The sequence below is a fragment of the Manacus vitellinus genome, unplaced genomic scaffold (assembly GCF_001715985.3).
Source record: "Manacus vitellinus isolate BGI_N305 unplaced genomic scaffold, ASM171598v3 scaffold_7_pilon, whole genome shotgun sequence".
Taxonomy (NCBI): Eukaryota; Metazoa; Chordata; class Aves; order Passeriformes; family Pipridae; genus Manacus; species Manacus vitellinus.
Genome location: NW_021940813.1, coordinates 5,409,885 through 5,428,310, shown reverse-complemented (window position 1 = coordinate 5,428,310; position 18,426 = coordinate 5,409,885). Strand labels below are relative to the sequence as shown.

Here is an 18,426-nt window from a genome sequence, read left to right as displayed (position 1 = left end):
CTGAGAAGCACAAAGCTTTAGTTAAACACTACTGCAGACATCAAGCTACCACCAAATTAAACTATTTTCTATTTAGGGTGAACAATTATAATCGTAAATTGTGTTACCATAAATAACTGCTTTTATAAGAACTACATGCATTTAGCAACCAAATTAAAAATCTTACCAATGAATATTTGATGAAGCTGCTTGTGTGTCAAAGTTAGACTACAATCTTCCTTCTCCTGGGTAGAAGATGGCACAGGACTAAGCCAACTCCAAGTCTGTGATAAGCACAAGACACCTCTGAGAGCAGGATCAAAATTCTTATGCTTTTTTAACGTGGTAAACACATTATGCTCACATTGCTACTCAAGCATTTAACTTACTTCTTTATTTGTAGGTGTGGATGTAATTGTTGCCAATTTTTGACTAGTTAATAGGCAATCATCATTTAAAGGAGGCTTTTTCAACCGTAGCTTCTCCATGGGAAAATCTGTGATTGAGATGTTTGGTGACTTAAGCCCTTCACCTGGTTTGATTCCTATGCTTACAGGATCATTATACATATCAAACTGCCTACAGGGAAGGGGGAAAAAAAAGGAATATGGAAATCTAAAAGTTTGAGTATTCTATGATCTACACATTAAATAATTCAATATTTTTAAACAAAACAAATAATACTTTAAGTAAGAATATTCCATTATTTAAAAAACTTTCAAGTATAGAGAATACCTTGAAAATTCTTTTTTTTCTTTTGTTTAGACAAAGACTAACATTTATGCCCTTGCACAAATGTTGCACATTTGTGCCAACTGCTTTGTTAAATAGGTTGAACATGTTATGGTTACAAAAATACAAATGAGATAATGCCTAAAATATCTCTTAAAGAGCAATTAAGTTGTAAAATCAAGCACTTAAAAGTTAGCAACTGCCAAGATTACAAAGCATCCTTTAATGGTGTATCTCTAAACTGGACCAATTATAGCGTAATTTTCACAGCAATTACATTTTTGGTCAAAGTTCAATTCCAATAAATCAACTTAACCTGCAACTAAAAGACTTGAAATGTCTAGAGATCTTACATAGATGTTTTTTATCAAATATTCCTACTTTTGTATCAAGAAAATTATTACTATATTTAATATTAGAACTAAAATGTATCTGATAACTTTTAAATTTTCCTTTCTGTTCTTGCTCCTCATGCAGTATACCTTGAACACATGTGATAATGGTCATATAAACAACAGGTCACACACTACACAACACTAGTTCCTTTCAAAAACACCATACATCACCTGCATGCAGAAAAATAAAATAAATCCAGCTCTGCAGGCCTTGTCTGAATCATGTATACACAGAGCACGGTAAATTGAGATTACAAGAATAATCCACTGGCACTACAAATTTTTCAATAATGGAGCTTACCAACTTAACAGTCTCAAAGTATTATTTATCTTGCTTTAGAGGATTTACAGGTTTTTCTTCTTTTAAATAAAACTTTGTAAAAGTAGTAGAGCTGTCAGTGCTGCTTTTCCATGATTTTGCTCCCCAGCATACCAATCAAATATACAAATTCATAAAGTGAGAATTTACTCTAAAGTAAGGCTAGATGACCAGTAAGATTAGAGGACTGTATCTGCTTCATTCCACAGAATATATAATTATTTACTTACTAAATCTATCACTCAGGGTGAGCTAGACATCCTAGTTGGAAATACATATTTATAATATAAAAAGAAGGAATCCAAAACAATCAATGTTATGACTTTCTATCAACCATAACCAACTCTTCTTAAAATTTGTCATGTTTATTTATTTTAAGTTCAATTTCAAGTGCCATGCCTCTATCCCTCCATTTCACCCAGGAAATTATCTCTACATGTCTAAATGAACAAAACCGGGTTTTGCATGCACTATAAATGAAGGTCCCAAGAACATAAGAATTTCAGCATGGGAGAAATTTAGGGATATAATTGGTGCCACTAGGCTAATTCTGCACATATACAGACATAATTTGCATGTGAACCCAAAGTACTCATTTATCCTTCAAAAAAAGTCTTACCTGGCAGCATCTTTCTCTAAACGACGTTGTCTTAAACTGGAAATGAAGTCATCATAGTATTTCTTATGTGCTCTTATTGACTGTCGCTCAGAGTCAGTATAAGCAAATTCTGGATCTATGAAATTATATCTCTCAGTCTTTGTGAAAATAGTCCTAAATATTTAAAGAGAATTGTAGTTTCACTACATGTGTAAAATGATTCTGGGTCTTGTTAGAAAGAAAACATATTGATCTTGATAGATATATATTTCATTGCAAACATTCTTTTTATCACAGCTGATTATTAATATTTGCCGTTGTACAGGCAAGCATAAAAATGAAATATTGCAACTGTAATAGCTACATTTCATGTAAGAAAAGCAACTTAAGAAATTTATGTGCAAGAGACTCATAAATGCAATGAATTTTAAAGAACTTTCAGTGTAAAAAAACCCCAGCGAGTAACAAATCTTGATCTTCTACATGCTCTATATATAAATGTGTAGGTTTAAATATTAGATTCACATAATTTTTACCTGTACTTTTTATCCCATTCACCAGGCCTAACACTGGTTGCACGATCATTAGGGAAAGCTATAAGTGCATCATCCTTACAATTCCTGTTTATCCGGTGGGTATGAATTCGTGTTTGGTTTGATTTAAGCATTGCCACAGGTGGTGCATCAGTGCACTGTATTGCCCCACGTGCTGCATCAGGGCACTCTTCTGTGCCATCAACTACAAACTGTCCAGTTGCATTAGAAATCACTGGTGTTAAACCTTAAAATTCAAATAAAACGTGAACTTAAACTAATATTTTTAAAGCAAAATTCAAAGTATTAGAAAATATTTCTGATTTGCACTGGTCCACCCAGCAGTGCAACAATCAGTCACCCATCCCAATGTGTTTTCCTCAGAGGGAAGAAGGCATTCACATCATACCAACAGCTCACTGCCTCCCTTGGCCTTGATCACACAAACAAATATCAGAGCTCAAAGCACTGCCCTGTCCAGTTGTGACACTTGGTCTTGCACAGGCACATGATCAGCACTCAGAGCTGCCTCCATCATAATCCTGTTCGTGGTGTCCTAAAGCTTTTCTTAAGGGCTGCAAACACAGGCATGATTTTTGACAAAGAACTCCCAAGCTATCACAACTAAAAAGACTGCTCAGATATTTTTCACTCTAATTTTATAAAAACACATATATATTAATGTCAAAGAGAAAAATTACAGCAGAAACTAGGCCATGGGTTTGCTCACCTCTCCTTAAATACATACATTTAAAACAGCCCTATAAATAAATAAATCCATACTTCAACTGCCCTTTCCTCCCTCACTTGCAAAAAAAAAAAAAAAATTGATCATTAAATATTTTTGTTTTACCTACTTCAGCCTTACTTTACTCCAAAATGGTTATAAAAAAAACCCTAAGAAAATCAAAAGCTACTTTCCATCCTCTAAACCATAGGAGAGATTACAACTTTCACTGCCCAGGGAGGTACAGTTTGCAAGAAGCTTCATTCCAGTCTCTCCCCTGTCTTCAACTGAATTCAGAGACACAATCACACACGCTCATTCACAGGGAGAAGACAACAGGAAGATACAGACCCATCTATATAAGGATCTGAAAAAAATAAACTTTTCCTCCACACTTTAATGAGGCTTAAAAGCAAAACACAGCTATCAGTAGCCTAAAGAGTAAATATCCTTCATAAGCTCTCTATGAATCTGCAGACAGGATCAGAATGGGGACATTTACAGAGCAAATGGTAGACAAGAGCATATAGAAAACCTGAAAAACTTGAATACTACATTAAATCTTTGATTAAAAAAAACAAAACACTTCTTTTAATTGTGTTTCTGAAGCAAGAAAACTGAAGGAGTCCTGGATTTCAACAATAAAACCTAGAAACTGCCAAACTTCAGTTTCTTCTCAAATCCTGATAGCCATAGACTTGAAATACATTCCTGAAAGTAGCAGGAATGTCCACTGGCTTATCAACCATTCTGGTACTTGTACAAATAATTGTGGAATCATGGAAATATGATGAGTTGGAAGGGACCCACAAGGATGATCTAGTCCAACTAGATGCTGGCCCTGCACAGGACACCCAAGAATCCCAACAGATTCTCAGATGCCTGAGAAGTATTGTCCAAAGACTTACTGAATTGTGTCAGGCTTGATGCTGTGACCATTTCCCTGGGGTGCCTGTTCTAGTGCCCAACCACCCTCTGGGTGAAAAATTTTTTCCTGATATCCAACCTAAACGTCCCGACTCAGCTTCGTCCAATTTCCATGAGCCCTGTCCCTGGTCACGAGAGTGAAGAAATCGGCACCTGCCCCTCTGCTGCCCCTCATTTTATCCTGATTTCCCAGTAACTTCCTATTTTTACTTCCCCACAATGGAAAAAATGGGCATTGCCTTCCTGGTTCTCATTAGCAAGTACATATCCAAGCTAGCAGCAGTCAGTTAAAAGGTATTCAAGTTCCCCTCCTTATCTGCACACACACACACACCACGTGCACCAGTTCACTGGTACTACCTGCAGATGCCACCAAACATGTGATGCCAAGGAAAGCTACATTTCCCATCACTGGTTTTAAAAGCTAGCGACAGGCTTAGTCAAATCTACTTTAACTTGTTCCTGGGACATGTTAGGAACATGAGGAACAATTTAGAGTCTAATTATTGCATACCCTGAGAGATTCTTCATGCTGGCACAGGCTTCACAGGATGGAAAGAACCAATGGACATGGGACAGGCAGCAGGCTGTATTAACTGGCAAATTAATCTGGCAGTAGTAACTTTTAATCACTAAATATCCTGTTATCTTTCCTACCATCTTTCTGTGCTTGACCATATCTCTCAATTTACAAGTGAAACATATTAGCACTGTTTAATGGCATCACTTCCAAAACCCGAAGCTTTTGTTTTCTGATTTATAAAATTTAAATAATCATATGATGAAAATTTATGCTTTAATAGTTAAATTTTTGATAAAATGGGGGGGAGAAGGGTACCATTATTTTAGCCATTATTTTATACTCTTACATGTATATGTCATACAACTGAGCATCCTTGAAGTCCCAAAGACTTTTTACTTTTTATAAACAAACTAAAAATAGGAAAAAACCCCTCTTTTAAATGCTAAAAATGTACTTTTAAAACATTTTATCACTTTTCACTAATGTTTTTAACATCTTACCAGGATTAACTGTGAGTAGAATTCTTTTTCGTTTAGCTTTGCACACTCCAGTCAAGCTCAAATATAACTGATGAAAGGATATTGTCTTCAAATCATGCAAGTTATTTTTATCTACTCCTGTACCAATGATATCGATAATTTGCTTCATCTTAAATGTTCCTATTTGACGTGGAGAAAATGAAATCATCACATCCTGGAAAAGAAAACTCATTCTGAGACATAAGAGGCAGAAAAGCAAAGAGTCAAATTTTTTGTAATTCCTGTATAATTGAGTTATTGAGTCCCTTCTCTCCACACTTACCTCTAAGACAGGTGTTCAAAACTGGGCTTTTAGAATATGCCAACAGACATACAAAAATTAGCAATATAAGGTGATATAAAAATGCTACACATTAGAACACAACAAAGTCTCACTTGCTCATTTTTGAGATAAATTGTTACATCTTGTACCCTGAGTTACTGGTTTGGGAAATTATAAATGTCTCCATATTTAACACATATTTGGTAAACCTTTTTCCATTAAAAGAAATGTTATCTTACTTGAATATTTGTGATTTACTGAAAGGAATTAAAAGTATCGTGGAAAAATATATGAGTATGAAGCAATCTTCTCAAATCAGTAAAATACAAAAAAAAAAGTAATTACAGATAGGAAAAACATTTGTAAAGTTCCTTGAGTGTTACAATTATTTTTCCAAATTTAAACTAACATTTGTTGCTTTCTGGAGTACTGGCAAAAATGTTAAGAAAGCCTACAAAATGAAAAAAAATTTATTTGGCGGGTAATAAAGTCATTGCTACTGAAATGAAATTGTTCTGGTTTACAAGAAATTCCACTGCTAGCCACTGTAAAACAATCTGCATAGCTCCATAACCTAAGAGAAAGAGACAGTTACCTTTACAGAATTTTTTTTAATTTTTCCTTTTTCAGGAGAAATATTAAAGTGAGCGGCCTTGCGGAAGCGGAATGTCACTGGAAGGGAGTCGGATTCATTTTTCAGTGTGCACAGAAGTTCTGTTTGCTCACCCAAATAACAGTCCATAAAATTAATTTCTGGTCCTGGATTAAAAGTTACCATCACAGGAAGCCCAGAACCTGTCAAAGCTAAGTCCACGTGATGAGGATGATTCCCTGCATTAGACAAACACAAAATTAAACAAACAACCCCCCTCACATACCTATTAGCTTACAAACAGACAAGTCATGTTGTAGTTGTCTGGTCACAAAAACAAAATAATACTGCAAAAAAAATAGGATTTATAATGCAATTTTCTATAAACATAACACAGCAATGTTTATTTATAATGGCTGTTAGATAATGTATTCCCTCATTAAAGAAGTTGAGGATGATCAAATATGCACTTGAAAATGCACAAAACTGGTATTATAAAAGTGCTGGTGACTTGCAATTGGCTGGAGTGGGGTTTAATGCTTTCCCATTTATGATTAAGTTCTAGGAGCTCACTAGTAGCAGGTGTATTCAAGACACACATGGTTCCCTTCTTTCTAGTCACTGTTTGAAGAGGTTTTGGTGCTAAAGCATTAAAGATGTAAGTTACTTCAATTTATTTGTATTGATATAAACAAACAAAAGAAGCAGATTGACCTTAAAAATAGAAATTTTTTAAAGAAAAAAATTTTTTAAAAAATTTAAAATATCTATCAAGATATACAGTTTTATCATCCAAATATACATTTCTGATGGTGACTATACATTTCTGATGACATACTTGTGGTTGATGTGGCACCATCATCAAGGGCCTGCAGATAACCACCTCTATTCCCAACAGTTTCAAATCTCAGAAACAGGACATAATCTTGTTTCAGTGATGAGTCATTCACTTCAAAGTCTCCTTTAAATTTTCTGTAAGAGTCACAATCTCTAATTAGATGGTGGGGAAAAAACCAAACTTCCAAACCCCAATAAAAAAAAAAAAAAAAAAAAAAAAAAAAAAAAAAAAATCAAGATATTTTTCATCATCCAGTCTGGCTTCTTTGCTGTCAGCTACAGTTGAAACAAATGATCTTTATTCTTCCTTTCAGAAAATGGAAATAGTAATGAATTTAAGCTCATCAATATCTGTGTGCTTATACTACTAGCCATTTGATATCTCTTCCAGTCTGCAACAGTTTTCTAAACTAATACTATATGCAGAATAATGACTTATATTTAGAGTTAAAGTAAGGGAAAATGGCAAGAGCACATTTTCTTTTCCTCATTCAAGAAGAGATGTTCCTTTATATTTTGATGTCGGGGGGGGAGTTAATGGAATGACAACTTTCTGAAATGTTTCACTCTGTTGTTAATAAATGGCAAAGTCTAATAAAATTCTTGTTTTCACAAAACCTGCTTAACCAATTCTTGGTCCAAATACATCCTAACGTATTATAAAACATAGAATCATAGAATCACTTCAAACTTTGCTTTCTTATTTGTAGTATCACACCAGGTAATTTCTTTTAACACACAAATATATAAAAAGTTATTGAGAAAAAAATTTGCGGACACATTGACTTAAAATTATTTTCTCCAACACAGCTATTACAGAATACTTTAGACCAATCAAGTTGTATGTGTTTTCTTATCTACTTTGTACCACTCACTCACTCTGGACTAAAGCACAATGTAACCAAAGATTTCTCATAAGGTAGCAAAGTTCCTTGATTGGGAGTGCACAAGATCAAGGTAGAAACATCTGCATCTCTATTTTTCAGGTTTAAGTCCTGTAAAGCAGCATCTGTACTCCTCTGAAGATCTGTCCCCTAAAAAATAATCAAAACATCAAATATTTTGAAATATGAAATATATTCAGCCTGTTCCACTTTCCCTTTTGTGTTTTTTTTTCCCACACATACATTTTCACATACAACAAATAGAAAGACATAACATAAGAAACAGCATTGACTTAGTTACACATCACATGGCTAATTAACCAATTTTTAAACATCAGTTTCATGTCAATGTTTTGAATTCCCTTTTTTAAACATGATGCTCACTCAGATGATTTCACTGTCTGAGAAGAACAACTGAAACCACAGATTGCTTAACATCCTAAAATACCAAAATGTTTTTTGATAACTCCCATTAAATAAGAAAATCAGTGGGATTTCAAGCAATACTGCTCAAAAAAAAAAACAAACAAAAAAACACAAACAAAAAAACACCCCAAAAACTAAACAAACCTACTCAGGGAATGTAGTTAACATTGTTCAGGTTAAAAAATGGAAAAAAATGAAAGGTTAAATTACAGTAAAAAATGTGTTGGTTGGACAGAAGTTTCAGAAAGCCTATTGATCAGAACATAGGTTGACATAGTAAACAGTATTAGAAAATGAATGTTTAGAAATAAAAAAAGCAAAAGCAGAAATGAAAACAAGTTTTCAACTAAAATAAAACCCGAAGCAGTTTCTTACCATCTCTCCTCCAATGGCATTGTCTTCCAGTACTGCTACCCAGTCCATATTCTCAGGACTTTTATTGTATAAAGATATTTGCTCAGTCTTTGAAGTCCCAAAGTAAACTGGTCCAAAGTTAATGCATTCCACTACTTTTCCACAAGATGCTCCAAGAATTTTAAGAACTTGTTCAACCACGACAGCTTTGACCCACACTTCAGTGCAGCCACGACCTTCCAATTCCACTCTGTCAGTGAGAGCAGCAAGCAGCAACAGGTAATGTACAAAAGTCAGAAATAATCAGTTTGGTTAGTTTGGTTTATATTAGAACCTGTGCAAAAAAATGAGCCAAACCTGAGCACTAAAATCACTGGCTTTCCATAAATAAACTAAGTAGAGGAAGGGAACGTGCACTTAACAGTGACCTAAAAGGAGTATTATCAGCCAGACAAGATCACTCATTACATGGTGGAGTTTTGGGGAGCTTAATTTTTTCCCTTTTTTAATGTTTGAAATTATAGGAATGACATCTGAAAAGAATCAGAAGTGTCCACAGGTGATATAAAGATTCTCAGAAATAAGAGCAGTATATCTAGATACCAATTTTAGCATATATACTTAATTTTTTCTTAGGGAACTGGAGCTAGAAGTTCATCTGAATAAGCATAAAAGAAGTGCTGCTGCTACTGTCAGAATGCTTGATCTTGATGATGCCACAAATTACCAAAAGATCACATAGACATTGTACAAATATTTGCTATTAGAATTCTATTGGAACAAAGCGTATTTGTTCTTGATGAACAAAATCAAGCAATAATATACCTTATTTTTCTAACAGAATCAACTACCCTTTTGAATAGCATCTGAGCTTAAAAATATCTTAAAAAAAAGGTTTTTTTATTGAATAGTTACATATATAACTACACACAGGATCTGGGAGAGGATCTCAAACTCAAATCATGTTTGAAGTTCTGAAGCATGATTACAGGATACTCCAAGACATAAAAGAAATCTCAAAAAACTATAAGAGTAGATTCCTTTGAGAATAATTTTGCTTGCACATAGAAGGAGAATGTTTAGAGAGCATGGTAAATGGAAATAACCAAGATGTTTTCATGAAAACTGTGCTATTTCTCCAAATCAGATTCCTGTCAAATACCCATTGCAAGACTTTAAATAATACCCTGTTTGCTTAACCACATACATGCACACCTGTATGCACATATTTGTGCAAAGCTTGACAACAAAACATAATATTTCATGTAGTCTAGAGAATATAATAATAACTAATAAGAAACACCAAATTCACTGACAGAATTATGTAGAATCTAAGGCAGGAAATGGGTGAAGGATGAAATCTGCAGGAGACAGTAGCCATTTAACCAAGATGGGGTGAAGAAAATAGTGGAGGCAGCCTGGACAGCAAAAGAAAGGCAGAAAGCAGGACATTTAGCAACTAAAAGGTTGCAACTTAGTAGCCAAAGAAAAAATCATATGAAGGGGTTATGACTATGAAGCAATAGCACAGATAACATCTTCCCTGTCATTATAATAGAATTTTTCTCCTGTACTTTCATTTCTTTTTCCTACAGGCTGTCAAAAACAAGAATAGGAAGAACTGAACTTTAAGTCTATTTTAATAATTCAAAACAAAAGAGGAAACTTCTACAGATACATCCTAGATACGCCCCCCCAAAAAAAACCCAACCCAAATCACAAAAACAATGAGCAAACAAACAAAAACCCCACAAACAAACAACCACAACCACACCCTACTCAAAGGTTGCCCATAGAAGCTGTGGATGCCCCATCTCTGGAAGTGTTCAAGCCCAGGCTGGATGGGGCTCTGAGCAATCTCTGCAAAGTGTCCCTGCCCATGGCAGGGGGTGGAACGAGAGAACTTTCCAGCCCAAACCATTCTGTGATTCTATAAAATACCCATTTAAAAATAATCTACACCTAAAAGAGTTAGTGGTTGCAAATTCATTCTCTCTCCATTGAAAATAAGGTACACCAAAAGGCACAATAACGTTTCTGAGAGTCCTGAAACACGTAGAGCTAAAAGAAAAGTAGAAGTAACAGAAGGTAAGAAGAGTAAGGAACACAGGATGTGCAGAAAGGTGAAAGATACCAAAGATCTTGGTTAGTTTTATTTTGAGAGATGTGTAAACATCCCATATCATTATGATTTATGAGAGACCTTTATTAACACAGGCTGGTACACAACTTATGCATCACTGTTCCGTGGAGATAATATAATCATCAAATTAATTTAATAAAAATAATTTTGAAAGACAGCAACCGACACTGAGGAACTTTTAACTTTTTTAGATAAACATTCATAATTAAGATTAGAATTAATAACAGGCAAAAATGGAATTTGTAGAGTTGGACTTCTTCAGTCATACACTCACTTCATCACTTCTTTGATGACTCTGGGTACATCTGTGCAGATATCCACTTGAATTGTCCTTTTAGATTTTGGCTTTACCAGTCCACTGGCAGGTGTTATGCTAGCCAAGACAACCCCATCATATGATATTTCAAATATACCTAAAAAACCAGAGTAATAAACAGAATGCTATACAATATAAAATTGTAGATTTATATTCTTCTATTAAACACTTGAAACTACACCTCACATAATGCAGATATTCACAAGCAATACATTTTCCCAAGGAAACAGGAAACACGGAGTTCAGCTTTTTAAAAACTATTTGTAACAGAGAGTAGATAATTTTTCCAGGGTTTTTTAAATACTACACACATGTCCAATGCCACTTTGCAAGCTGAGACTGTAACAGAGAAAGTACTCACATTCCAAACAAAAGTGACTGTATCATAAAGCAGCTGTAAGTACCATTTAATAAGTCACAGACTATTTTATACACAGCTCTAGGCAGCTACAGTAGTCAGAAAGTTAAGTCTATATTGCAGGTGGCAACAGCTTTTGTGATTTGGTATGTGCATAACACAAGTTACTGCAGAAGAGAACAGTGAATGTTTCTAGTTTATAAAAATATTTTTTAGATTGTGAAAAAAATCTTAAGTGTGTATTTAACCAATAGCACTAATTATCTGTCATTATATTACAGACACAAAGAAATTGTTTCAAATTTTGTAAGAAAAATGCACTGTTTGACCTCAGATAAAAGATAATCTCTGATATAAGATCAGGAGCAGGAATTGTTTCGTGCATGGGATGACACATGAAATGCAATCCTTGAGTCTGAGGCCAGCACAAAGCACTTCTTGCTCATATATTTTACATGCTGCCTGCTATTGTGGCCTGTTGTATTATGATTTACAGAGCCTACAGAAACACAGGTTCAACAGCTCAATACACTGCTCTCAATACACTTTCTTACTAACCACCACCTTCATTCTAATTTTGTCTCTGTCCAATCCTACAAAACTTCATCATGTAACCAGCATGTATCATGTAGAGTTTATAACTAGAAACAGTTCCTTATACGATACGGAAAAATTAATATCATGTAAATTAGTTGTAGATACATAGGTAATGTAGGTTCTCATTTTCTTTACCTAATCATAATTACCCAAAATAAGAAGTTAGTATGTATGAGTAAGAGTTGATTATATAAACTACACACTACATCTCTAAGCTGAACTGGCTAGGAAAAAAAAAAACAAACCCACAACATTTTCTCCTTTTGTTTTATGGGAAAAAAAATTAAAACTGCTTTAACTAGACAGAAATTTGATGTTTTTGTCTTACTATTGCAACCCATCTTTCTGTTTCCGCAGTCATGTATTTTCTCTTGGTACAATAACTTGTGAAAATCTAGGACACAAATGTTCACAGAACCTTGGCCTAATGTAAATAGAGACAGTTTGTAAAACAACAAACAACTGTACAAGTGAGGAACATAAATAATTAACTGTTTTAAATTTCTTGTTTGAAACTCAGAACAGTTGCCACTCTTCTTCTGGAGAAAGGTGTTTGCAGCTTTGTCTGGTGGAAAAGGCAATCAAATAGGTTATTTGGATCATATAAACATTCTTATGCTCCATTGACCATGTTTTTTATTCTCCTTGGAAGGGTCCCCTTGCAGAAGTTGAAGTATGTGCATGTTGTAAAAGCTGTATGATTTCAAAAGCTATGGCAGCAAGATAAAAGACCCCTCATTATGTTCTAGCAACAAATACAATTCAATTCCCATCCTAGAGGACACGAGCTCTGAAAGCACAGGGAGCTTGTAGTTGTTTATTTAATAGACAGCTCTGGGGATCACAGAAACACAAAGAGAACAAAGCAAGAGCAGACATGATTTGCTGCTATTTATTTTGGGCATACTAAGAAAACGAGTAACATTTTTGCATCTTTCAAGATGGGACTCAAAAGTAGGGAACTCCTAAAATTTGCAAAGTTCTAAAATAATTTTTCTTTTCTAAGTGGAAGCATAGAGATGCCTACAGAAGCAATGGGCCATGTACAATACCTTCAGCTACAATACTCGTAACCTGCATAATCCAGAACTCCAGTTAATTTCTACTTGGTCACTGAAGTGTTAATTTGCATAAAATTACACTTTCCAAGAAAATAAAATACTTGTATAATTTAATGCATGCTGGATATTTACCTGAAGATGATCCATGGTTAGCAATGCTAATCTCTTTACTAATTACTTTATTGCTTGCAATCACTTGACCAAAATCAATTTCTGACTCAATTTCCAGACAACAGTACGGAATAAATCTGTAGAGAAAAGACATGGTTTTATCTTCCAAAACTTGAAAATACCTTTGCATTTTTAGAGAAATTTGATCAAGCACTCCAGGGGAAGAGAGTTTTCCTTTTGTCCTAGTTCTCCCACGAAGGTTCTTGCAACTCCTTTCAGCACTACAGCATACACAGGGGAGATGTAAGAGAGGTGGTTATCGACCAGCTTGTTTAATGGCTAACGACTGTCACTTTAAAACAATATAGCTTTAAACAATTAGTCAAAATGGAATGTATATATTTCTATTTAATTTATATACTTTGTCATAGCACTGTAAATAAAACTACCTTGAGTTAATTGAATCAGAAAACAAGACCAAAGTTAACATTCACCATAATTCATTACCAGCTGCCTGAACTAGAAGCAGAGAGAAAGCAGGCGTGCCAGTGCCCATTTACAGCCTTTGTGTTTGATGCATATTTTATGTGACTTCAACAAAACTTATTACAACAGACAGAAGTGGGTAATGACAAAAGCCACAAGCTATTTCTATTATTTATTTAATAGCCTCATTCAGCATGATGACATCCCTGTGTTGGGTAGTTTACACAAAATGAATAGATCATTCTAGCTTCAAAAAACTTGTATTTTAAACACCCCAATTTTTAATATAATCGCACCTCTGGTCTCACATAAAACTGTTTCAAATCAACTGGAATTTTATATCAGCACAGCAGTCTATCTTCTCTTAACCACAAATATAAACATGCAGGAACAATTACATCTCATGACCTGCATTACATGCAGCACAGAAAACTAAATGGAGAAGGAAGAAAAATATGGTTGGTCAAGCGAGGCAGATCCAGTACATAAAGGGGAGGGGAAGGGGAAGGAAGGGAGTGAGCAAAAAAAATTGAATCAAGAAATGCCCCAAAAGAATTTGCTCTCAAGAATTTTAAAACACTGTTTTTAATTCTCTTTAATAATTTATTGTAAAGCAAAAAGAGTAAATTAGTAAATTCTTGAAAGAGATGGTCTAATCCAGCAGGATGTGGGGGAAAAAAAACCAAAACAAAACCCAGAAAAACAAAATAAAGGAAAAAAAAGAATCAGCTGTTAAGATTAGAGTGCATTCAAATCAATTGTTAAAATTTCACATTCCAAGTATCCAGACATTCTTCCAATAAGCTTCACTGAAAAAACAGAACAGAAATATTTCTCCTCTCAAGATCCAATTATCTAACTTCTCAAATAGACAGGAATAAGCTTAAATTCTAACTGCAATATGATTTTCTAATAGATACAGACCTGTGGAAAAGGGAAGCAGTCAAGGTAAAGGGTTTGGTGTTTGTTTTCTAATACAGGGTGAGGTTTATTTGTTTGGTTTGCTGGTTGTGTTTTGGTTTGGGGCTTTTTCATGAAGATGGAATTTACTACATTTGCATGACACAAAATACATTTGGGAAAACACTGATAAAAAAAATAAAATCAAAGTATATTGGCCTTTTGCAAACACACACACAAAAAAAAAACCCAAAAAAACCCCAATAAGAGTCTGTAAACTTTTTCCCCACAAAAGCCAGTTAAACATGAAGACTTCAAATACTAATCTATTGCAAGTCCTTTCCAGAAAGGAGTCACCAGTAGCATTAGCATCCTAAGTGGTCTTATCTTCACAATAGTACTCTAATAAAATTTTCAAAAAATTAAAAATAAAAAAAAACCAAAACCTAAAAATTAAACTATTTAAATTAAAACTACTGCCTAATAACTTTTTTATTCTAGGAAAATATATGTTGGGAGAACTTATCTAGAGACAGTTTTAACACCAAAATGATCATATCGAATTACTAGGTTCAGTATCACCTTATGAAAAGTCATCCCTGTCTTTCAGCCAAAGAAAAACATTTCAGGCTGTTTAGATTTCTCTGAAGTTAATTAAAGAAAGCTATAATAGCATGTTTAACAGTGTGTTCTAAGAGAAATAGAAGTTACAAACACCACAGGAAAAAAAAACAACTAATTGAAATTGTTACTTGCAACTCTTCCAACAGTAGACGGTCTTTTGCTAAGAGGCAAAATTTATAGTAACTTGAAAACCCCATGTCATACTTAACTATTTCTGTCCTATATTAGCAATAACATGACATTAACATAAAAAAATCCCACAACTTTTAAGATGAAACAAGGAAAAGCAAATCAGTGAAAAAGATCATAAGAGGTAAACACAATGTAGAAGTATTTCTTATCTGAAGGTAGAGCTTTACACATTTCAGGCTAGCATGAGCTGCTTCTGGAATTGCTTGATTCTTATATATACAACTCATATACTGATTAATCTCCACATGGAAATTCATTTCTGTCTGTACATGTAATTTGTAACATTAAGATCTTCACAAAAACGATGATTTGCAGTAGTCTGTGAGATTCACCTGTCCCAATTCAGGCATCTAAAAGCTTGACCTGTAAGCAGAAGTTTGTTGTCTTCATTTTTCTTAATAGACAAAGGAGAGAAAGGTGCTCCAGAGCAATTCCCCCTTATCCTCAGATAACCACTGAGTCTAAGTCTGATAAACTATATTCAGAAGCTTACTTTTTCCAATCAGTCTATGTTTATACAACATATAAGAGATATATCCATATAGACACACACAGATAAGCACATACAATCACACATGGATTGATGAAAGTGATCCTTGAACTTGTGATGTTGTTCTAAAACATGCACCCTCTTTCTAGAATCAGGCAACATATGTTTCACTATAATCCAGTTTTGTAACTGTGAACAATTTACTGTAAAATCTTTTATATAAATGGTTCATGAAGAAAGGAAGACATCAAGAATAGGTGATAACTTGTCTAACCATACAGAGTTAAAAATTATCAACATTATCACAACCAAGTAGAATACAGCAAAACCAAAAATCCAGACTGTCTATGACATCACCCCAATGAACTTCTTACCCATGTGCTTCTTTGAAAAAAAATAAATCTTACTTTTGTAGGAAACTTAGTACTTGTTTTCCATCCAATTGACAGACTAATTACAAAGCCATATGACATATATAAATAAACTTTCCACGAGATTAAACTGCAAATAAACTTTGCACAAGACTAAACTGCAAATACTAACAGCAGCACATGAACTGTTGAACATCATACCCAAGCAGAGGGATATCAACTACGTCGTCATCTACTAAAAGAATCAGTTTATCTTGAAGGTCTTCTACACGGTCGGGATAATATTCCACAAAAGCTTTAAGCTGAAGTCCAGATGCAATGGGCTTTTCTGGATTTTCCACAATCAATTTGAACTGCAAATCAAAAAACCATATTTTTTTTAATTGTAACGCATTCTAGATTAAGAACGATATACATGTGGTTCATTTTCAGAAGACACAGATTGATTTAAAATTTACAATGAACTTTGAAATATGCAGGGGTTTATAATTTTATCTGTTTACTGAAGTTCAGAGTTTTTGAAGTAAAAGACAAAATGAATTAGCAAAATTTTCTAGTTTTTCCAAGAGAACTCCAGCTTTTCCTACTGCTGCAATAAACCTGAAGCAACATAAAATTGAATCAGCTATTACTCAGTGAAGAATATTTTTAGCACTTGAGAAAATAACAAGGATTAGGTCTCAGTTCAAATCAGCAACAAAAGGGGACAGGGTAAGAGCTTTCTCTAGGTCTGACTGACATCCAGCTTACATGAACAGAAAGTGTCACTGTACACTGAAATCTGCTTGAAAAGTTCATGGTACTTCTAATTTAGGGGGTCAAATGAAAGGGAAAAAAACAGAAGCAGCTGACAGAAAGCACCCTTTCCTCTCTCTAAGTTTTCTCTTCTAATTTATGTTTGAAATATTCAAACATAGTTTACTATTTCTTGATTCTGTTGTCTGAGCACCTCCCTCTATTCCTTTAGAATTCTCCTAGAGCAGGATAAATACTCAGCTAAAGGAAATTTGCTATGTAATGTACCTCCTGATTATGGACTTGATTTGGAAAGAGTAGCCAAGTTTTAATTTTGAGGTGTGTAAAATCTATCTCTAAAGAGAATTAAACACTCAAGGATATTCATTCTATACGAGGGAAATTAATATATTGTATTAGGAACTTTCAATGAAGCCTACGGAAAACTGCTTTGTGAGCTAAATTCCTTGAAAGACATTTTTTGGCTATGCACTATGACAGCTCAAGGAAGGTTATTTTTCAGTTCTTGCACGCTATGAATGCCTCAAAATTTTTCAGATGAGTCATACACTTCAGAGCCTTGTAATTAAAGACAGCAGCAAAAGGTCTGGGAATGAGAAAGGGCAACACAACAGACCTTTCTGGAACTGAGCATGGGAAGTGGCATCTTGTCCCCCAGCTGTCATATTGGTCCTCTCATGTACAAAAGCATTAAAATACGCAGCAAAAGGCATGAGTTAATCACAGAGGTAGAAACTCTTAAGCTATGATTGAGTAACCTTTTCTAAAACTGACTCTGCCTTTCCACTTCTGCAGCACATGAAAAATTGATAAGGCTAATGAAAACTAACAAAACAGAATAAGCACAGCCCCACCAAATCAAGCACTCTCAACAGTTTCCAGCTCATGCCAAAAGTCTTCAGCTACAGTGTAATAAAAATCAAGCTGCCACTTTTTCCCTCAAAAAAGAAAAGCCAACTACTCAGGTTGTGAAATTATCCAAGGTACTTCAGTTGTCTGACAATCATATTGATTACTACTCTAGAATTATTCATAGCTCAAGCTGTGAACACAAAGCAACATCAGTTTCTGTTCAACCCCTGATGCCAGTTCAAACCAACCCTTTGATCCTAATTTTGACATAATTAACAAGCAATAATCTACTAACGACAGCTGGGGTTTGCTGGGCACACACAGGCTACAAGTCAAGGGCTAAGCTGGTTAGAATTGTAAAGATGCATTTGCTTTTAAAATGTCTGGTTATGCAGCAATTTTTCCAGAATTAATCAGATGCTATTAAGAGGAATCATATCATGAGAAAGGATTGCAAAACTCTTTTCTGAGAAAGCTCCCAGCAAGCACCACAAAGGGACTACTGTAGTCAAAAAAACCCTTAGAATACAACCCAGAAATGA

At 34.5% G+C, this 18,426-nt stretch overlaps 1 protein-coding gene across 1 annotated transcript in view; it reads right to left on the bottom strand.

Annotated features, from left to right (window-relative positions):
- CFAP47 (cilia and flagella associated protein 47) overlaps positions 1-18,426 on the bottom strand; it is a 271,684-nt gene that overhangs the window by 251,734 nt on the left and 1,524 nt on the right. Inside the window, exons 3-15 of the mRNA XM_029964748.1 lie at positions 16,864-16,876; positions 16,478-16,629; positions 13,235-13,350; positions 11,045-11,183; positions 8,649-8,877; positions 7,843-7,997; positions 6,965-7,098; positions 6,130-6,365; positions 5,234-5,426; positions 2,560-2,803; positions 2,045-2,197; positions 369-558; positions 167-263 (exon numbers count right to left, since the gene is read on the bottom strand). Of these exons, the coding sequence (XP_029820608.1) occupies positions 167-263; positions 369-558; positions 2,045-2,197; positions 2,560-2,803; positions 5,234-5,426; positions 6,130-6,365; positions 6,965-7,098; positions 7,843-7,997; positions 8,649-8,877; positions 11,045-11,183; positions 13,235-13,350; positions 16,478-16,629; positions 16,864-16,876 (2,051 nt within the window). The remainder of the gene's footprint in view (positions 1-166; positions 264-368; positions 559-2,044; positions 2,198-2,559; positions 2,804-5,233; positions 5,427-6,129; positions 6,366-6,964; positions 7,099-7,842; positions 7,998-8,648; positions 8,878-11,044; positions 11,184-13,234; positions 13,351-16,477; positions 16,630-16,863; positions 16,877-18,426) is intronic.